This window comes from Artibeus jamaicensis, unplaced genomic scaffold (genome assembly GCF_021234435.1).
Source record: "Artibeus jamaicensis isolate MK-2021 breed Jamaican fruit bat unplaced genomic scaffold, CSHL_Jam_final contig_786, whole genome shotgun sequence".
In the NCBI taxonomy this organism is placed as follows: Eukaryota; Metazoa; Chordata; class Mammalia; order Chiroptera; family Phyllostomidae; genus Artibeus; species Artibeus jamaicensis.
This window is the reverse complement of record NW_026521971.1, coordinates 1,468,687-1,492,009: the sequence shown is the minus strand read 5'-3', so window position 1 is coordinate 1,492,009 and position 23,323 is coordinate 1,468,687. Positions and strand designations below refer to the sequence as shown.

The window sequence follows — 23,323 nt, the reverse complement described above, 5'->3', positions numbered from 1 at the left end:
AATACTTAATACCATATCAGTGGCATAAAAATCACTTTTAATTCTAATATAAAAGTTCAAAGACAGTATTTAAAGTAACTATACTATAAAAATATGTTAAAGGATACACAATATAAAAAGATGTGAATTGTAACAATAACTATGTGAGGGGTGAAGTAAAAGTGCAACGTTTTTGTATATGATTAAAGTTTTTATTACACTTAAACTGTTAAAACTACATTTCGTGTCTAAGCCCTGTGGTAACCACAAAGGAAATACCTTTAGCAGATACACAAAAGAAAAATAGAGCTCTGGCCTGTGTGGCTCAGTTGGTTAGAGCGTCATCCTGTAACTGAAAAGTTGTGAGTCCAATCCCTAGTCAGGACACCTATCAGGGGCAACCAGTTGATGCTTCTTTCTCACAATGATGCTTCCCTCTCTCCCTTCCTCTCACTATAAAAGCAATGAAAAAAAAAGTATCCTTGGGTGGGGATAAAAAAATAAAGACAAAATTTAATAAAAAAAAGAAAGACATCAAAGCATATCAATTTAAAAATCAGTAAAACAAAGGATGATGGGAAGAGAGGAAAAGAGGGGTAAGGGACAAAAGGACTACCAAAACAGACAGAAAACAATGAACAAATTGGTAATAAGTCCTTTCCTATTAGTAATTGCTTTAAGGGTAAGTGGATTAAACTCCCAGTCAAAAGACAGTGTTTGAGTAGATTTTCAAAGACTGACTCACTTTGTTTTTAAGGATGCACATGCTGAAAGTGAAGGATGGAAACAGACATTACATGCAAATGGTGACAAAAGAGAGCAGGAATGGCTATACTTACATCAGATAAAATAAACATTAAGTCAAGAAGTATCGTGAAAGACAAAAAAAGGACTATAATGATGGAAGGGTCAATTCACCAGGAACTGATAACAGCTATAAATATGCAACTAACATCAGAGTGTCTAATATATAAAGCAAACACAGACATAACTGAAGGCAGAAACAGCAACACAAGAATAGAAGAATTTGGTACCCCCACTTTCAATAATGGATAGATCATCTAGATAGAAAATGAACATTTCTCGATTTCAAAATATATTCCAAATTTTATTTTAGAGTAATTATAGCAGTAGGGTACTGGCCTAAAGGCAGTCTTCAACCAGCAGAACAGGACAGAAAGCCCATAAATAAATCCATGTGTATGTAATATGTCACCACATCTTTAACAAGGATGCCAAGAATACACAATGAGGAAAGAATTGTCTCTTCAACAAATGATCTTGGGAACACTGGATACCCACATGCAAAATATGAAATTGGACCCTAACCTTGCATTGCACAAAAATCAGCTCACAAAGGATTAAAAACTTAAACATAAGACTAGAATCTATAAGACTTCTAGAAGGAAACATAGGGGACTACTTCCTGTTTTGTTGGATTCTAGTGTAGAATTGATTGGTCTTGCCAATGATTTTTTTGGATATGACACCATAAGCACAGGTAATAAAAGCAAAAGTAGGCAACTGGAACTACATAGAACTGAAAAGCTTTTGTTCATCAAAAGAAACAATGAGCAAAGTGTAAAGGCAGCCTACAAAATGGGAGAAAAGACTTACAAACCTCAAATAGCAAAGGATTACTATTCAAAATATATTAAGAAACTCCTACAACTCAGGGGAAAACACAGCATGATTTAAAAATGGGCAAAGAACTTGAATAGATATCTTCTTAAAGATGACACAAATAGAAAACAGGTACATTAAAAAGATGTTCAACATTACTAATCAGGGAACTGCAAATGGAAAGCACAGCAAGATATTATCTCATGCCTGTTAGAATGGTTATTATTTTAAAAAAGATATGTTGGCAAGGATGTGAAGAAATTGGAATCCATAATCACTTTTGATGGGAATGTAAAATGTTGTAAGTATTATGGAAAACAGTATGGAAGTTCCTTAAAAAATTGAAAAGAAAACTACCATATGATCCAGCAATCCCACTTTTGGGTATTCACAATAATTGCAGTTAGGATCTCAAAGACATTATTTGCATTCCCATGTTCATTGGAGCGTTATTCACAATAGCCAAGTGAGAAATCAACATAAATGTCTCTGGATGGATACATGGATAAAGAAAATATGGCATATTCATTCAATGGAATATTAACATCAAGAAAGTAGGCAATCCTATCATATGTGACAACATGGATAAACCTCAAGGACATGTTAAGAGAAATAAGCCAGTCACAGAACGAGAAATACTGTATGATTCCACTTATATGAGATATCTAAAGTAGTCAAATTCATGAAAGTGTCAGGTAGAATGTTGGTTGCCAGGGTGTAGGGAGAGGGAGGTTTGGGGAGCTGCTAGTCAATGGCTATGAAGTTTCCGTTATGCAAGGTGGATGGTTCTGGAGATCTGTTGTACCACTTTGTGACTACAGTTAGTGATGCTCTACAGATTTACAAACTTACAAGTTTAAGAGCATATGTCTCATGTTAAGTGTTCCTACTACAATAAAATAAAAGTTTCAAAAAATAAGAAAAAGAAACTCCAGTAGAAATGGAAACACAAGGAGGGGAAAATAAAAGTTTCTTTGAGATAAGAACAATATATATTGTAGCCACTAAATGGGAATAGGATGCTATAAGAAAAGGGACTATTCAGAGAGCAGATGAAATGTAATAGCAGAGTGGAAAACTGCAGACATATTAGAAGATAAGCCTGAGGAAATATTTCAGAAGAATGAAAGAAAAAAGATTGCAATTTGGAGAAGGGTAGTTAGAGAAATAGTATATGAAATCTAATATCAAATAATAGGAGTTCCAGAAAAAAGACAGTGAAATAGAAGAAAATTATGAAAGAAGTAATTCAAGAACATTTTCTAGAGATAGAGAATATGATTTCTGAGTTAAAGGGGCCACAATATGTCTAGCATAATAGATGAAAAATTTCAAGATAGAGCATTATGAAACTTCAGAGCACCAGAGAATGGAGTAAATAGAATGAATTTATATAGTTTGGTAGAGTTTTGGATTAACTAAATGAAAATACAGAGGAAACTAAACAAACAAAAGAGACTTTTATTGATGCCAGCAAAAGCAAAAGGTGGTTATGGTATACCACAAGAGTAAGGAGCATTTTTATAGCAAGTTACTATCATAATGTCTACACTGAATATTGATCTAATTACATATGTGATATACTAATGAGGACAATGGGAAGGGTAGGAAAGGTGGGAGCAAAGGGGTGTAAGAGAGTAGCCTCAGTTTTCCATGGTGGGGAGTCAATGGAAAGCTTAAAAGTGACATCAAGTAATAGTAGTATATTATTCCACGATATGAAAGAGTTAATGACACATAGGTGTAACGTACATAAAATATGAGAGGCAGTTCCCCATGTGTGCTGTCTGTCCCTGAGGTCAGTAATCTTTATGGGGCAAGAGTCTGAGAGAAATTGCCCTAGAGCACGGGGATAGGCCAAAGACTATTTATTCACCATCCTGATGCTATCAAGGCTTGTCTTTTTTCTCTCTCACCCAAAACTTTAATTACCATAATAGAGTATGGGCTGGGGACCTAAGGTGAAGGGAGGGGGGGAGGTAACCTGCTGCTTGCTGCTGTTCGAAGTTGTGTGCCTTTCTCCCTGCTTTCTTAGACTGGGAGTGCCCCAGGTTGGAAGAACACATACAATGCAAGAATTCCACTCTTCTGGATACCAGTAAAGCAGTAGCAATAGAGAAGGCACCACAGTTTTCAAACCTCTCTTCAATTTTATGTGAGTTTTCTCTTTCTTTTTTTTTCATATCGCAGGAAAAGCCCTCATCACGTGATTAAGGGTAGTGTCTGTTGGTTTTCACCACTGTCAAGTGGTTACTTTCTCTTTGTGGTTAATACATATCTAGTAAAAGATAGTTCGAAATTCTGAAAATCCTCTATCTCCTCAAACTTTCATTCACTGGTATTATCAGACATCAGAGGAAATTGACAGTGACTACTGCTTATCTAGAGTGGTGACTTTCCACTTCATTCTTTCCTGCTACATTAACTAACCATTCACTTCACTTTTACCTAACTTGGGATTTTTATACTCAAATTTAATGTAAGCAGAGTTCTGCAGCTGCTGAGGGTTATAATTCAGAAGACCATACCTATGGCTCTTCATATTCCTAGTAATATCCTTGTGTATCTCGGCAGTAAAATGTTGATTGACAGGCATTCTCTTAACTAATGAATCTACCCATATGCATATCTATGTAGTTGGTCCTGGATTAAGAACCATGAGACCCAAGTTTAAGTTTCAGGTATGCAGCTATTAGTTTTACAGCTTGACCAGTTATTTATTTTCTTATATGTAAAACGAGATAGAAAAATGGTATGTTTTCCTCACAGGATTGCTGTAAGAATAAAGATAATAGATGTAAAAGGACCTCAAAAGTTGTAAAGAACTATCCAAATACAAGGTGACAGATTCCTGCATCTCATAGAATTTTACAACAATTGTGTTTTATTTTGGTATTTTGAAAATACTTTTACTAATTTAAGTGGCAGACATGAGAGCAATATAAAACAAAAATTGAAAAAATAAATGGCACTATCACCATGAATTTTAGAGGAAGTATTTATTTTTACCAAGAGTAAGTTGAGCCTCTGGTCTGTGTTTGAAATATATTTCTAATAGATTGGTTTTTTTCCTTTCCTAGATACCTCTTCAGAAGACTATCAGAAATGCCATAGAAAAATGTAAGAACTAGAACCAACACTTTAAAACTTATTGTGCTTTTCAAAACTTCATGTTCTAATAGTTATATAGAAAGTATGATTGTAAATACCCGAATTTAGGTATTCATTTGTTAAGTAGTTTTTGAGGACTCACTGTGTGCCAGTACTGTTCTAGTTGCTAGAAATATATAGTAGTGAATGAAATTGATTAAAAACAATATCTCTGCCTTCCTTGTGTCCACATTCTAGTTGGAAAATATGGACACTAAAGACAAGCAAGTAAATTTATATTGTGCTGTATGGTAATGAATTCTATAGAGAAAAATAAAGCAAGATAGGTGTTATGTAGCCTTGGGACGGAGGTTTGTTGTTTTAACAGTGTGGTGGGAGAAGTCATGAGAAGATAGCATCTGAGCAGAGACCTAAAGAAGGAGACAAACTCACTGGATGACTCTCTGGAGAAAAGAGCATTTGGTGTAGAAAGAATAGTTGGAGCAAGGTCTGAGGCAAGGCTTGGGCTCTGGAGTGGAGTGAGCAAGGAGAAGTTGGAGATGAACTAAGAGAAGAAGCCAGGAGGCCAGGTAATATAAGACATTGTGGGTGAGTGCAAATGCATTGGAAAGCCTGTGAGGGGTTTAGAAGGATGACATGACATGACTTATGTTTTTACAACAGGAGCAACAACAACAACAACAAAAACCCCGCTGTGGCTGCCATGTTGAGACTAGACTCTGAGGAAGCAAGGGCTTGGGGATATTATAGTTAGGAGAGTTTTCCCATACTCTGGACCACATGGTAAGAGTAGAGGTAGTGGGGGTTGAAATTTTGGGTATAATTAGAAAGCAGAACCAACAGGGTAGACTGTTGATGGACTGAATGGTGGGGTAAGAAAGTAGACTCCACAGCTTTGTCTTGAGCAACTGGGAGGATGGAATTGCCATTTATTAAGATGGGGAAGACTGAGGAGAAACATATTACTGGGGAAAGATCAAGAGTTTGGTTTGGGACACAATAGACCGAAGGGTAAGGTGTATGTGAGACATTTTGAGGAAGTGGTTGCAGTCTGGACCACGAATGGCCTTAAGGGCTGGGATCTTTATTTTATCCTGAATGTGATGGGAACCCCTGAAATATTTTCAGTAGTTCTGTAAAATATAATGAAATTTGTTAGCACCTTAATCTTAAAAGGTTGAAGGAACTTATAAAAAATTCATACAAGTTTTAAAACAAAGTCACTAGATGCCATTTAGAAAGTGAAAAGACAATCCAGAGAATGAAATAAAATATTTGTAAATCGTGTATCTGATAAGAAACTTATATCCAGAATATATAAAGAACTCTTACAACTCAACAATAAAAGGACAAATAACCCAATTTAAAAATAGGCAAAGAATCTGAACAGACATTTCTCCAAAGAATATATGCAAATGGCCAATAAACACATGAAAACATGCTCAATATCATTATTCATTGGGAAAATGCACAATTTAAGTGCCATACCACCTCATACCCCCTAGAATGGCTATAACCAAAAAGACAGATAATAACGAACTTGTCTTGGATGTGGAGAAGTTTGGACTGTCGTACATTGCTGATGGGAATTTGAAATCGTGAGGGTAGTACTTTGAAAAACAGTTTGGCAGTTCCTCAAAATGCTCCATATGATCCAGCAATCCACTCCTAGTTATGCATGCCTAAGAGAAATTAAACCTATGTCCACACCAAAACTTGTACGTGGATGTTCACAGTAACTTTATTCATAATAGCCAAAAAGTAGAAACAGTCCAAATGTCTGTCTGTTGATGAATAGATAAATAAAATGTGGTATATTCATAATAGAATATTATTCAACAATAAAAATGAAATTCTGATACATTTTACAACATGGATGAACTCTGCAAACATTGTGCTAAATATTAAGCCACATATTGAATGGTTCCTGATGTGAATGTGGAATAGACAAATCTATAGAGGCAGAAAGATTAGTGGTTGCCTAAGACTGGGAGGTTCAGAAAGAAATGCGAATTGACTTCGTAATATAAAATTGTGACGATGGTTGCAGAACTCTGTGAATTACACACTTTAAATGGATGAATTATATGGTATGTGAATTATATCAATTGTAAAAAAAGCAAAGTTAGGATCAAGGAAATATAATTTTTAATAGGAGACCCAGATAAGAAAGGGAATAGAACAAAGGTAAATCAGACATCAAAGTTAAGAGTCAGATGACTTGAGCCATATTCTGACTCTAAGCTTCTTGACATGCAAGGGAAAAGTCTATAGCTGCTTGACAGAGTTATGTCCTTCAAATAATCATGTACAATCCTTACTATCTTTTACCTAGATTTCCCCCCACAGAATTAAATGGTAGACAGTACAGTGCTGTCTTTTTTGGTGGGGGTCTATATTGTATAGATATTCCATGCTGACATGTGTTTGTGGGTGAGGATTGATATACTTCTGAGTACAGCTATCTGTGGAACTTGTATATTACCCAACAAAAATTCTAGCCTGTTATCCTACTCTTCTCAGAGATATGCATGATCATAGTTCTGTCTTTGCAGCAAGGAAAAGATGGATTAGAATGAGTGATTAAGTTGAAAGGATGACTATTGTAGCATTCCAAATGAGGTGTGATTAGGATCTGAACTTTAGCAGCAAGGGTAGTATCAAGGAAAAATTTGGGAACAATTCATGAGGGATAATCAATAGTTTTTAATGATCGGTTGGTTAAGGGAGGAGATGATATCCAACTTGGCCTCCAGTTCTCGGACATAGAAACTGAATGAATCATTCATTCACTTGGTGAAGGAACACAAATGAAAAAGCAAGAGTAAGTTGGGGTGACAGACGATTTTAGTTTAGAAAATGCTAAAATAGTGTTCAAAACACTATTTTGAATTGATGATAACAAGCAATTCTCTGCCTAGAGAGCCAGGGAAAAGTTCTGGGCTGAAAGCATAGTTGTCCTCTTGGGAAAGTGTGTAGAGTGAGAAAAAAAAACAGTATTAGGGTGATAGCCTCCTTCTGAATATGTTTGTATCAGAATGGTTAGAAATTTCTGAAGAAAAGAAAATCTATTACTGTTATTCCTAGGTAAGTTGTTCTTTGGTAAACCCCAGTGAAAATTCTAAAGGTGAGTGATTAAGGTCACCAGAGAGTGATGATAGACTTCAGAATTTGCAGCATGATATTTTCTTTTTTGTTTTAAAAGATTTTATTTGTTTATTTTTAGAGAGGGGAGGGGAGGGAGAGACAGGGAGAGAAACATCAATGTGTAGTTGCCTCTTGAGCACCCCCTACTGGGGACCTGGCCAGCAACCCAGGCATGTGCTTTGACTGGGAATCGAACCAGTGACCCTTTGGTTCACAGGCTGGCACTCAGCCACTGAGCCACACCAGCCAGGGCACAGCACAGCACAATATTTTCTTAAGAGGGAAGGAGTGAGGTTTGGATAATAATGATACCACATTTGAGCACCTATTATTTTCTAAATAGTTTCATGTTCTCTTTAATTAAGTAACACATTCACAAAATTAAAACCTTGCAACTTTGACAGACTACCTAATGGAGAGAGGAAGTTTTGTTTATATTGCTATAAAATCTGTATAGACTCACTTCAATGTCTGTTGCCTGTGTATTGAAATGGAGCAAATGTAATATGATGCTTGATTATATGTATGTCATCCTATTTCCTGTCTCCTTTCAATGCTGACCTATCTTTAAGAAAGCAAAACCTATCACTTAGATGTGCAAAGAAAATATATCTTTGTTTTTAAATAACTGATCTAAACCTGTCGGGCTCTCATCACCCTTTTTCTTTACTCAGCTGGGGAGTCGTGAATTAAACTTAATTAATGTCATCCAGTTACTTCCACTGAAAAGTTTCTTGTGCAGGGGATATAAAGTACAGCATAGGAAATACAGTAGAAAATGTTGTAATAACTATGTATGGTGCTAGGTAGGTATTGGAAATATTGGGGGTAACATTTTATAAAATATATGATTGTCTAACCACTATTCTGTACACCTGAAACCAATACAAAATAATATTGAATGTAAACTGTAAATAAAAATAAAGTTTTTTAAAAAGTCCCTTTTGGGTGAATGCTGAAACTTTAGATTTTTCTCCCTCTTCCATATTCCTGAGGATGCCATGTAGGTAGGTGATCATATCTCTTGATTTGCCTTGAACAGCCCCAATATGTGCCTTTTGTTCTGACATAATTTTTAATAGCACTCACTTTTATTTTCAGAAAGGTCCCAGTTTGGGCACATAGCCCCCCTAAGTAGGCATAGTAGCAGGCTGCAGGTGGGGGAGGGGTGAAGTTGGAGCTTGAAGTGTCTGATGTCTACAAGTCCTCTCTGGGTGTTTACTCATTTGTGCTGCAGGTTTCCAGACTTACTCTGTACCTGGGCTGGACTCTACCGATAAAGTCATTGGTGAAGTTACAGTCTTATTTAGGGCCTGAAGTCCTCCATTGCTGATTTTTCCCTCAGCTTTGTTTTTGTTGCTACCCCAGACTCCCCAAGTCTTCTTGAAGTCCTCCACCCAGGCTTTGACCTGGTTGCCTTTTTGCAGCCTTTGTGGTAGAGTCACCTCACCACAGTAGCTCTGTGCCAGGTGTTTTGGTTCTAAATTTGCAAATGGACAATTGTGCACCTTGCACATTGCACAATGTGCACCTTGCACATTGTTCTTAGTATGTAGAGCCTTGAGAACTTGCTCACAATGTTCAAGAATTAGGGACTCACAGAACCCCTAATTCACAAGAATTAGGGGCAGCCGAGGCTCCCTCTCTGCCTAAAGTCCCAGGCTCTTACTTTTATGTTGATTTTCCAACCTGTGTAGATGTCTGCTCCCTGAGTTCTACAGAATAATTCACTGCATATAAATGTCCTTATTTTAAGTATTATTTGAGAATTCTTGAAAGTGACTGAAAGATTAAGAGTACTATTAATTTGTTCTTATTATAGAGTGATGACATTAGCAGATGAAAATATTTCTCCAAAACCAAAGGGTACTTCAAATTTAGAATCAGGTAATAAATAGTGAAACTAATTTTCATAAATCTGCATTTTATTATTTTTGTCACAAAGCAGTATATATTAAGAAAATTGGTAGCCCAGGAAACCGAGTGCTTTTTAGCTTGGTTATATTTAAGAAATGAAGATATGTGAGTTTAGAAACTGGGTCTTAACTCTCATCATAGCACCCATCATTGGTTCATTTAATGAACATTTACTGAGGATACACTTGTACATGTCAGTGTTCCTGTTGTGTGTCAGACTCTTTACTAAGTGTTAGGAAACTGAGAAATAACCTCCATTCCTGTCCTCAAGGAGCCAATAGTCTAGTGATAGAGACGACAGATAAACTAGAAATTTCTTCTTGGGCAACTCCTGCTCAGTCTCCTTTGCAGTCTTATGTACTGCTATTAGCCATTAAATGTGGGAGTTCTTCAGTGCTGGTTCCTAAATTTTAATCTCTTTTCAGTCCACCCTCTGATATTTATGGGCGTCCTATAAAAAGCAAGGCTTCCAAATATTTTCTCAAAAGTTGCCAGTTTTAGCAAATAGAGATATGGAATGCCTAGTTAAGTTTGAAGTCAAATAAGCAGTAAATAATTTTTAATATAATTATGTCATAAATATTTTAAAGAATACTTTACTGTATCTGTCAGATTATTCAACCTGTATTGCTTTTCTTCTAAAACTATTACAAAATCACAGTTATTAAATTAGTGTTTTTCAAATTTGAGTTTTCTGTACTTACAGTTAATGACAAGTTAAATAATTAAAATGCTAAAGTGTGTTTTTATTTATAGATAATGCAGCTTGCAAAGTACTTGCTGAGAAAACTTATCCTTTAACCCCTGAGAAAACAAAGAAAAAAGTAAGTATTGAAGCAGAATAACTATATAAACCATACATTGCATTAATATGGACATACTTTAACCAACACTTTTATAGGAATTATTTTTCAGCTATTTAAGTTGATAATTCAAAACATTTTTAGAGTTTAGCAACTGTGTGATGTTGTTGTTACATGAATATATAGTCTATGTAAGTTTAGTGGAAGAGAATTAAAATTTATCATTTTTTCAAGTTCATTTCGGATAATTAGATGTTTGTTGATCATTAAGGCAAAACTAAGACATTTGCTATGTAGCCAGAATAGTGTTTTATGCTGAGGAATGTGTGTGGATTATACATTAGGCCAAGAGTCTAGAGATCTTTGGACTTAACATAGCGGGAGCTACTGTCTAGGTGGCTATTTGAAGCTCAGCATTATTCCAAGCACTTTTCATTAATTATGTCTTTCTTTATGGCATTCCTCTCAGGGAAGATTTTTTAATTTGTTTTTTGTTTGTTTTGGTTTTACCTTTTTATTGCTGAAAAATAGGAGGTTTAGATGTTAATATGTTTGACAAGCCAGTGCAGGTCTTTCTGGCTCTAAAACCTGTACTCTTTCCACTACACCATAATGTTATTGTCTACATTAGGGAGCCCCCTGAGAGAGGCAGGAGTGTCTGTCAGTGGAAAGACTCACTAGTATGAAGTTACAAAGATTTTTGTTGTGAGATTGTGGTGGCTTTCACTAGGGTATAGGAAGAATGGGGAAATATGTATGGATTTAAGAAAATTTTGCCTATAGAGTTCATGGATTGAAAATAGAGGATGAAGGAATGAGAGGTGTTAAGAAAGACTTCTAGGTTTTTGTCTTAAGCAGTTGTGCTGGATAAAGGTGTCCTATTTAATGTGATAGGAAAAGCAGGTAGTCTGAAGGCACACAAATAAGAAAATGTTGAAAGCCATTGGCTATAAATCTGCAGGTCAGGGAAACAGAAGAGGAGTGAATAATACTATAAGTATTTTTAAATTAATGGAAATTGATAAAAATCACCTGAAAAAGAATATCTATAAAATGCAGAAGAGAAGGGGGTCCAGGATCAATCCTTGGAAAATTCTATGTTCAGGTAGAAAAGAAACAGAGAGAAGGAGGAAAACAAACAGAATATGCTGCCATAGAAGCCAAGAAAAGAGAGTGTTTATTCCTGAAAGTGAGAGTGGTCAGTGATGTTGGAACTGCTCGGAGGTCCACTGTTGTAAAGGGACCTCCAGTCCAGCACATAAGGAACTCAGAAGTTACCGCTCTGTCCTAACAATAAAAACCTGAACAAACCGAAAAAGCGACAACTCATTTTTGATCCACCAGAGCAGTAAGCACACAGGGCACACTGCTGTACCCAAATGTGGACACACAGATGGCTGGGCACAGAGAATCACAACTTACTGGAGCACAACTACATGAACAGAAACCTCCCTGGGAACCAGTGCTGGGGCGCAAAAAACAAAAAAGCATCATTGATGAGTTACTGGAAATTTAGTGTGGACAGCTCTGAGAGTTAAAAGCTTGAGGGGACCCAGGCATCAGGGGACCTGCACACTTTAGTCTCTGCTGGAGTTTTTTTTCTCCAGGAGCTCTACAAGATCCTGATGGTGAATATTAGAAAAATGCCCTCATGCTTCCACTAGTGGGGATGGAAGAGGAACCATTTTGAAACAGACCACAATATTCTGTTTTTCTTAAGAAAGCCTGCCCTCAGGAAAAAGTATTTTACCAGAGCCTAACTCATCCAGGGGAAGGGAAATAACCAACTCCAGCCAGTTCTATCCTTCCAAGTAGGGGAAGGAAAAAACTTAAGCACCCTCTAGCCTTCCACATTCGGGGAATGGAAACGTGTAACTACAGCCCCCTCTAGCCACGCTGTCCCACCTGGGGGCAGGGGCGGAAACTGAGAAGCACTGGTTCACTGAGAAGTTCATAGACCAGGGCCAAAGGCTAGATGAACAGCTGAGACCTAATCACAAAACTATGGAGTGCTTCCCATCCCACCACCTTACATACTACTTGAGACTTACTCACCACAGTTCCTATTGCCCAGTACATCACCTTCACATTTTAGTAGTAAAATGCTTGCTAATAAAATACATACTAAGAGGTAAAAAGAAAAAACAGTTTGAACAGATTGAATAGCATCAGATCCAGAGTTATAAGTGGTGTTAGAATTGCCAGACCAGAAATTCAAAATAACTGTGATTAATATGCTGAGGGCATTGTAGGAAAAAGTAAACAACATACAAGAACAGATAGGTAGTATAAGCAGAGAAATGGAAATTCTAGGAAAGAATTTAAAAAGTTCTAGAGATCAAAAACAGAAAGAATAAAAAGAGAAATTCTAGACATTGAAAACACTGTAGTAGGAATGAAGAATGCCTTTGATGCACTGACTCATTAGTAGACTAAACAGAGCTGAGGAAAGAATATTTGGGTTTGAGGATATGACCATAGAAACTTCTGAAACTGAGAAACAAAGATAAAAACACTGAAAAAACTCCCAAAATATTTAAGAACTGTGGAAAAACTATAAAATATGTGACATATACATAATTGGAATTCCAGAAAGAGAAGAAACCATGAAAGGAAAAGAAACAGCATTTGAAGCAACATGACTGACAGTTTCCTAATATTAACGTCAGATGCCAAAGCACAGATCTAGGGTGCTCAGAGAACACCAAGAAGGATACGAAGGACAGACCTCCTACACCCAGTACTGAAGCACTGTTAAACCAGGTATATCTTAAACCAGGGGTGTCAAACTCATTTTCACCAGGGGCCACGTCAGCCTCCTGGTCGCTTTCAAAGGCCAAATGTAATTTCAACTCCTTAACAGTTAAGAAGTAGTTACATTTTTACAGTCCTAAAATTATTTCGGCCCTTTGAAGGTAACCATGAGGCTGATGTGGCTCCCAGTGAAAATGAGTTTGACACCCTGTGTTAAACTATTATTAACAGACCTAAAGGCAGAAGTAGGCAGCAATGCAATAATATTTGATACGTCAGGACACCACTTTCAACAATGGATAAATCACCCAGACAGAAAATCAATAGGAAATAATGGGCTTGAACTATACTTCAGACCAAATGAACCTAACAAATATACACAGAACATTTCAGCCAACAACAGTAGAATCCACATTCTTCTCAATAGCACATTGAACATGCTCCAGGATAGAGCACATGTGAGGTCATAAAACAAGTCTTAACAAATTTAAGAAGATTAATCTTACCAAGTATCTTTTTCTACCACAGTGGTACGAAACTAGAAATCAGTAACAGGAGGAAACCTGGAAAGTTAAAAAATATTCAGAAATTGAAACACCCTAGTGAACAAGCAAGCAAGGAGATTGAATTGGTAATCAGAAACCTCCCAGAAAATTAAAGGTAACAGATGGCTTCACTGGTGAATTCTATCAAACATTTAAGGAAAAAAAAATTAATACCAGTTATTCTTAAAGTCTTGCAGAAATTTGAAGAGGAAGGATTACTTCCAAACTCCTTCTGCAAGGCCAGCGTTACTGTGATAACAAACTCAGTGACACTGAAAGAGAAGAAAATTGTGGGTCGATGTTGCAGATGAACATAGTACTAGTGAACAAATACTAATGAACCAGATTCAAGAGCACATTAAAAGGATCTTATTCCATGATTAAGTGGAATTATCCCTGGGATACAAGAATAGTTAATATATAAAAATGAATTAATGTGATATATTTACCACATTAACAGAATGAAGGACAAAAGTCATCATTTCAATATATGCAGGAAAAAGTAGTAGACAAAATTCAATATCTTTTAATGATAAAATTCTCAACAAATTAAATATAGAAGGATTGTACCTCAAAATAATTAAAGGCCATATATGACAACCCCACAGCTGACATTATACTCAAAGGTGAAGAGTTAAAAACCTTTCTTCTAAGATCAGGAATGAGACAAGGCTGTCTTGCCACTTGTATTCAACATAGCACTAGAAGTCATAGCCAGAACGATTAGGCAATAAAAAGAGAAAAAGTCATCCAGAAAGAAAGAAGTGGGGACTTCCAGCCAAGATGGAGGCGTAGGTGGAAACACTGTGCCTCCTTGCACAACCAAGTTTAAAGACAACAAAGTTTTAATAAACGCTGCCAAAACACAGAAAATTGAACTGTATGGAAGTCCAACAATAATGAACCATTTGTCCAGACCGGTAAGAGGGGCAAAGTCAGCGGTGGAGCCGGGCCTGGCAGGAAAGATCAGCCTGACTGACCCAGGAGCTCAGAAGTCCAAGGGCTCAGGCGGCGGTTGGCGGATCCCAGGTGTGCGGTGGCAACGAGCAGACCCAGTGAGGGTGCAGGGCAGCTGGCTTACTGGGGTCACGCATTAGCTCGCAGATAAACCAAGCGAAGGAGCGGGCAGTGAGACAGACCACTCAGGCCAGGGCCCCATCGATGGGAATTATAGCTTGAAAGCACCAATTGGAAAGACTTTTGGGGTCGAGGTGCCAGGGGAGTTCATTGGAGAGACCCACAGGGTCCTGGAGGGTACACAAGCCCACACACCTGGGAACCAGCACCAGAAGCACCTTGTGGGAAGTGGCAGAAGGGACAGAAATCTGAGAGAGAGCAGAACAAATGCCATTGCCCCTCTCTGACCCCACCCCCACATACAGCTTCACAACTCAGCCACTGGGTTGCCCCGCCCTGGTGAACACCTAAGGCTCCGCCCCTCATTCATAACAGGTGCAAACAGACCAAAACATTATGGCTCAAGAACAGCTCAAAGCCCCAGAACCAATAATTCTAAGCAACCAAGAGATAGCCAAACTTTCAGATGCACAGTTCAAAACACTGGTGATCAGGATGCTCACAGAACTGGTTGATTTTAGTCACAAATTAGAGGAACAAATGAAGGCTAAACTAATTGAAATGAAGGGACATGCACAGGAAACCAATAGTGATGGAAAGGAAACTGGAACTCAAATCATGGGATTGGAGCAGAAGGAAGAAAAAAAATGACCAAACAGAAAAGAATGAGGAAACAAGAATTCAAAAAATGAGGAGAGGCTTAGGAACCTCCAGGACATCTTTAAACGTTCCAACATCCAAATTATAGGGGTACCAGCAGGGTACCCCTATAATTTGTTCAAAACTTATTTGAACAAATAATAAAGGAGAACTTCCCCATTCTGGTAAAGGAAATAGACTTCCAGGAAATCCAGGAAGCTCAGAGAGTCCCAAAGAAGTTGGACCCAAGGAGGAACGCACCAAGGCACATCATAATTACATTAGCCAAGATTAAAATGAAGGAGAGAATCCTAGAAGCAGCAAGAGCTAAGGGGACAGTCACCTACAAAGGAGTTCCCATCAGACTGTCAGCGGATTTCTCAAAAGACACCTTACAGGCAAGAAGGGGCTGGAAAGAAGTATTCCAAGTCATGAAATGCAAAGACCTACAACCAAGATTGCTCTATCCAGCAAAGCTTTCCTTTAGAATGGAAGGGCAGATAAAGTGCTTTCAGATAAGGTCAAGTTCAAGGAGTTCATCATCACCAAGCCCTTATATGAAATGTTAAAGGGACTTATCTAAGAAAAATAAGATAAAAAATATTAATAGTAAAAATACAGCAAACTCACAGATATTAACAACCACACCTAAAACAAAAGCAAACAACTAAATAGGAATAGAACCATAGAAATGGAGATCACATGGAGGTTTAGCAACGGGGGAGTGGGAGGAGGAGAAGAGGGGAGAAGGTATAGAAACTAAGTAGCATAGATAGATGGTAGATAGAAAATAGATAGGGGGAAAGGTAAGATTAGTGTGGGAAATATAGAATCTAAAGAACTTGTGACACATGAACATAAACAAAAGGGAATGGTGGGGGAGGGGTGTGCAGGGTGGAGGGGAATGAAGGGGGGGAATAGGACAACTGTAATGGCATAATCAATAACATATATTTAAAAAAAAAAGAAAGAAGTGAAATTACCTCTACAGGAGACATGATCTTACACATTGAAAACTCTAAAGACGCTGCCAAAACAGCAAAACAAAACCCTGTTAGAATTAATAAATGAATTCAGTAAAGTTGCAGGATATAAGACAACATACAAAAATCTGTTGTATTTCTATTCTTTCTTTTTTTGATCTTTCATGAATTTTTTCGATCTTTTTTTTTTTTTTTTGCATTTCTCTACATTAACAACAAACTATCTGGAAGAGATATTAGAAATTAGAAAAATATCTGCCCCCGATTCTTGAGCTCCTAAACCTTTGTAATTTCCAAAGTGATAAGAACTGGAGAGCATTATGCTAAGTTAAATAACCCAGGCAGTGAAAGAAAAATAGCATATGATCTCACTTATTAGTGGAATCTAATCAATAAAACAAACAAGCGAGCAACATAGAATCAGAGATATTATATAAATAACAAAGTGACAGTAGCCAGAGGGTAGGAGGGAGGGAGATAACATGGCAAAGAAGAGGAGGGGTCATCCAGGAACGTGTATAAAGGACCCATGGACAAAGCCAAAGGCACGTAGGATTGAGGCAGGGAGGTGGGGATGGGTGGGGAGTGGGGAAGTGGGAGGAATGGAGACAACTGTACTCAAACAAACAGTAAAAAAACAAGTTGTTTGTTTATGAGAGAGAGGAAGGAAGGAAGGAAGGAAGGAAGGAAGGAAGGAAGGAAGGAAGGAAGGAAGGAAGGAAGGAAGGAAGGAAGGAAGGGAGGAAGGGAGGAAGGAAGGAAAATGAAAGGAAGGAAGGAAGAAAGAAAAAAAGGATCTGTAGGAGTAACTCTCGTTTCATTACTTGGTCTTTGGTCCCATTCCTGACAGGTTTCCTAAAACCCTTGTAAATTGCTAAACAGAGCACCAGAGGATTCTTTGTTCCAATGAGGCACTTTGGGTGGGCTCCTGGGTGGCTCCTAGATGGGGGTTGGTCACCAAAAATACCAAGCCGTAATTAGAAACTTGGGATTTTTAGCCACCTAGTCCCCTGCCCCCCCTTTTCCACGGAGGGGAGAGAGGCTGGAAGGAGTTAATAATTGAGTATGCCTCCATGAGGAAGCCTCCATAAGAATCCCAGTAATAGGGGGTTCAGAGAACTTCTAGGTTGGTGAACATATCCACATTGGTGGGGTACCACACCCTGACCCCACAGGGCCAGAAGCTCCTGTGCTCAGGACCCTTCTAGATCTCACCTTGTGTATCTCTTTACTAGCTGTTCATGTTTATTCTTTATCATGTCCTTTAATAAATCGGTAAATGTAAGTATAAGTGTTTCCCTGAGTTCTGTGAGCCACTCTAGCAATTAATTGAACCTGAAGCAGGGTTGGCAGGAAATTCCAATTTGTAGCCAGGTTGGACCAAAGTTTTGGGTAACCTGGGAACCTACTATTTGCAATTGGCATCTGAAGTAGGGTGGGAGCAGTCTTGTGGGACTGAGCCCTTAACCGTGGGATCTGACACGATCTTTAGGTAGTAGATAGTGTTAGAATTGAGTTGAATTGTAGGACACCTAGCTGGTGTCACAGAGAATTGTTATTGTGGGGGAAAGTTTCCACATACTTGGTGGTCAGAAGTGTGAATGTTTTGTGTGAGTAGTAAAGGGGACTCACAGATTAAAGGCTCATGGGAGGAAAACCTGAAGGTTTTTTTCCTATTGAAAACTCATTACAGTAGCAAAAAAGACAATAAAATACTTAGAGATATATTTAACCAAGGAGGTGAAAGACCTGTACACTGAAAACTATTAGACATCAATGAAAGAAATTGAAAAAGACACAAAATGGAAAGATATTTCTTGTTCTTGGCTTGGAAGAATTAATATTATGAAAATGTCCGGCCCTGGCTGGTCTGGTTCAGTGGATTGAGTGCCGGCCTCTGAACCAAAGGGTCGCTGCTTCAATTCCAGTCGGGGCCACGTGCCTGGGTTGTGTGGGCCAGGCCCCCACTAGAGGGCATGGGAGAGGCAACCGCACATTCATGTTTCTCTCCCTCTCTCTGCCCCTCCTTTCCCCTCTCTGAAAATAAATAAAATATTTTAAAAAAGAAAATGTCAAAAAAAAAAAAAAAGAAAATGTCCATATTACCCAAAGTGATCTATAGAGTCAGTACAATTTCTGTCAGAATTCCAATGGCATTTTTTACCATCAGAAATAGAAAAACTTTCCTAAAATTTGTATGGAGCTACAAATTCCCCAAATTGCCAAAGCAATCTTGAGAAGGGAGCAAGCTAGAGGAATCACATGTTCTGATTTCAATCTGTAATACAAAGCTATAGAAATGAAAAGGGTGTGGTGCTGGCATAAGAACAGGCCTATAGATGTGTAGAACAGAATAGCTCAGAAATAAACTCCCGTATTTACATCCAGCTGATTTTTGACAGGGGTGCTAAAAATACAAAATGGGGACAGGATAGTCTCTTCAATAAATAGTCCTGGGAAAACTGCATATTTGCTGATACATGCAAAGAATGCTACTGGATCACTATCTTACACCACTAACAAAAATTAACTAGAAATTGATTAAATGTAAGACCCGAGCCATAAGATTCAGAAAGAGTCTCATGAAGAAAACATAGGGGAAAAGCTCCTTGGCATTGATTCTGACAGTGATTTCTTTGGAAAGATACCAAAGAGACACACTACAAGAGCTAAAATAAACAAGCGGAACTACATCAAACTAAGAAGTTTCTTGCATGGCCAAGAAATAATAAATTCAAAAGGCAACACACAGGGAAAATATTTGCAAATCACATGTCTTATAAGGGGTTGATATCCAAAATATATAAAGAACCTGTACAACTCAATAGCAAAAAATGCAAATAATCCAATTAAAAATGGAAAAAGTACTTGAATAGGCGTTTTTCGAAAGAAGATGTACAAGTGGCCAACAGACACATGAAAAGGTGCTCAATGTCACTAATCATCAAGGAAATGCAAATCAAAGGCACAACGAAATGTTACCTCACGTTTGTGAGGATGGCTATTATCAAAAAGACAAAAGATAACAAATGTAGGCAAGAATGTGGAGAAAAGGGAAACCTTGTGCACTGTTGATGACAGTGTAACTTGGTACTACCATTATGGAAAACTATATGACGGTTCCTCTAAAAACTAAAAATAGAACTACCATGTGATCCAGCACTCACTCCTGGGTATATATCCAGCAGAAATGAAAGCAGTACCTTAAGGCAATATCTGCACTCCCCTGTTCATCACAGCATTATTCACAGTAACCAAGATAAGGAAACAACCTATATTTCTGTGGTGGATGAATGGATAAAGAAAATGTGTTGTAGCCCTGGCTGGTGTAGCTCAGTGGGTTGAGCGGGCCTGCAAACCAGAGTATCGTGGTTCGATTCCCAGTCGGAGCACATGCCTGGGTTGCAGGCCAGTTCCCAGAAGGGGACACATGAGAGGCAACCATATATTAATATTTCTCTCCCTCTCTCCTTCTCTTTCCCTCTAAAGATAAATAAATAAAATATTTTAGAAAAAGAAAATATGTTGTCGATATTGATATTAATCAGCCACACACACAAAAAGATCTCACACTTGTAACAGTGTTTCTAGGCATTATGTTAAGTGAACTAAACAAGTAAACAGATACTATATGGTTTTACTTATATGTGAAATCCTACAAAAAGAAAAAGTAAAACCTCATAGAAATAGAGAATAGAATGATGGTTGTCAGGGTCTGAAGGGGTGGGGAAGTGAGGCGATGTAGGTGAAAGGGTACAGGCTTTTATTTACAAGAATAAGTTCTGAGGATTGAATGTGCAGCACAGTGATGACAGTTAATAACACGGTACTGTATATCTGAAAGTTGGTGAGAGTAGATCTTCAGCTTTCTCACCATGCACACACACAGTTACCTATGGGAGGGGATGGATGTGTTAATTATCTTGATCTTAGTAATTATTCCACAATGTAATGTGTATCAAATCATCACCTGTACACTTCAACTATATACAATTATACTTGTCAAGTATTCCTTGATATAAGTTGGAAAAAAAAGAAGTGAGAATGATTATGTATAGAGCTAGACTCTGAAAGGAAATGGAGAAAAAGAACAGTAAGTGGATGGAGAGGAAGGGTTGGAGAATATTTGCTTTGTTTTAAAGACGGTATTTACCAGATCACTTTCCATAATTCCTGGTGGGATTACAGAAGGGAGGAAGAGGAGATAGTTGAGTGTAACCCAGTAGGCAACTAGAGGGCCCTGTGACCTAAAGATCTAGTTGAAGGTGGCCTGAACTTCACTTCTTTAACCTAAAAGCAATAAAAAGTCTTCTTCATACGTTCTATGTTTTCTTTCCTATGCTTCTTTACTTCCTCATGGTTACATTTCCCTTTCCTGCTTTCATGCATACTGTCTTGGTTCTTGCTCCACCAGTTCACACACACACACCTCTATATTTTTCAAGCATCTTGTAATTTAAGTGTGTCATATCTTGTATTAAATGTCATTTCTTATGCTCTTGTATCATCTGTCTCTTCTCAAAAGCTGTGTTCCTAGTAGGTATCTTTTCCTGATCATTGTGTCACCATCCCTGGGAAGCTGGTATATACACATTCCCCTGCATTTCTCCAAAGAAGATGTACAAGTGGTTGATAAACACATGAAAAGATGCTCAGTATCATTAGTCATTAGAGAAATGCAATTCAAAACCAAGATTATTACTTCATATCCACCAGAGTGACTATAATAAAAAAGACATGACAAATGTTGGTGAGGATGCGGAAAAATTGGAACATTCAAACATTCTGGTGGGGATATAAAATGGTACAGTCATTTTGGAAAACAATCTGGCAGTTCTTCAAACTTTTAAGCGTGGAGTCACCATAGGACCCAGCAGTTCTACTTTCAGGTTTATGCTCAAGAAAAATTAAAATATACATCCTTATAAAAACTTACACGTGAATGTTCATAGCAGTATTTATTCATAATAGCCAAAGAGTGGAAACTACTCCACTGTCCATCTATGATGAGTAGATAAAGCATGGTATATCCATAGAATTAAATGTTATTTGGCAATACAAACAAATGAAGCAGTGATTCACACTGCAACTTGGTTGACCTTGAAAATATTATGCAACATGAAAAAAGCTAGTCACAAAAGACTGCTTATTACATGATTCCATTTATAAGAAATGTCCAAGGTAGGCAAATCTATAACAACAGACCCAGGTTAGTGTTTACTCATGGCTGGTGGAGATGGAGTGGAGGTTGACTGCTAATGAGCATGGGTTTCTTTAGAGCGGACAAAAATGCTCTAAAATTGGGCTCTGGTGAAGATTGAACAACCCTGAGGATATACTAAAACCATTGAATTGTGTTCTTTAAATGGGCAAATTGTATGGTATGTGAATAATATCTCAATAAAGTGTTAAAAACAAAAACTTCCCTATACTATCACATGGAAGGGGGAAGTCCTGGGATAAAAGGGAAAGGATAGGGTCCAGAATACAGGCGGAGGAACTGGCCTTCAAATGGATATTTCCATTATGAGGCATTTGCAGATGCAGAGGTAGTAAGGCAGGCTTCGTGCTTAGAAAGACTCCAGTTCATTTAATGCTCTGCTGTCACCATCTTGACATTTTTAATAGTTTTTTTCTTTATAACAAGGGGCCTGATGTTTTCATTTTGTACTGGGTCCTAAAAATTATGAGTCCCCAAGTGGTTGCATCTTGTTCAATGTCTTCTGTGGTTGGAGGGAAGTATAAAGTAAGGCTGTCAGCTGAGAATGGTAGAGAAAAGGGCTAGAAGTTTAAGGAAAATAGGGCGAGTATGAGATAGTAATGAGAAGCTACAGAAGTGTGGGAGAGTTGCCTGCCTGTGGCTCCTCCTTTTGAGTTTGTGGTGTCTTTGATTTGCCAGGTTGTACAGTTTTCCCCAGCACTCACTTGCACTAGAGGTCCAGAGGATATTGATGTGAGGGTTCATCTAGGGCTAGAGATTTGTCAGGCATCTGTGACCAGGAGGAGAACAGGGTAAGAAAGTACTTACAATGATGGGTGGTGGCAGATAAGGGAGGAACAAGAAAGATTGTGGATGAAGATGGTAGGATCAGTGAACTGGAGATTCACTGTGAGGAGATTTCAGTGAGGAAGAAGTTTTATTGCATGAAGACAATTGAACAGGGGTTGGAGGGATATAAGAAGCTGTTTGAATTGGTGATTCTGCGTTTCTGTTGATGGTAAGGACTACCGAAGTTTGATCATGGACTGAGTGAAATAGCATGAGGGGAAAAGGTTATTAGAAATGCAGAGGTCTAGCAACTCAGAGGCTAGTTGGCTGCATGAGTTATCCACTTGGATGATGAAATTGCTGAGAATAATGACAGGAGGAAAAGCTGTGTGCAAGGTGTGAAATCTTTACTGCCAGTAGGAGCCTGACTCTGGTTTATACCCTGGTTCTTTCCTTTGCTTGAAATACACCTCTTCTACTTTTTTCTCCTCTCTCTACCATCTTCTTTTTATCTTCACCCAAGGATATGTTTTTTCATTGATTTAAGAAAGAGAGGGAGAGAAGGAGAGAGAGAGAAACATCAACGTGAGAAACACTGATTGGTTGTCTCCCATACGTACCCCAGCCAGGGATCGGATCTGCCACCTACATGTGTGTCCTGACTGGGGAAGGAACACATATCCTTTTGTACGGGGCAGTGCCCCTACCAGCCAGGGCTGTACTGTCCCTCTTTATTCCCCTTACCCCCAACTCCAA

The 23,323-nt window shown here is 38.1% G+C and overlaps 1 protein-coding gene across 1 annotated transcript in view; it reads left to right on the top strand.

Annotated features, from left to right (window-relative positions):
* MEIKIN (meiotic kinetochore factor) overlaps positions 1-23,323 on the top strand; it is a 64,581-nt gene that overhangs the window by 14,582 nt on the left and 26,676 nt on the right. Inside the window, exons 6-9 of the mRNA XM_053672770.1 lie at positions 3,638-3,757; positions 4,683-4,722; positions 9,683-9,747; positions 10,534-10,601. Coding sequence (XP_053528745.1) covers positions 3,638-3,757; positions 4,683-4,722; positions 9,683-9,747; positions 10,534-10,601 — 293 coding nt within the window. The remainder of the gene's footprint in view (positions 1-3,637; positions 3,758-4,682; positions 4,723-9,682; positions 9,748-10,533; positions 10,602-23,323) is intronic.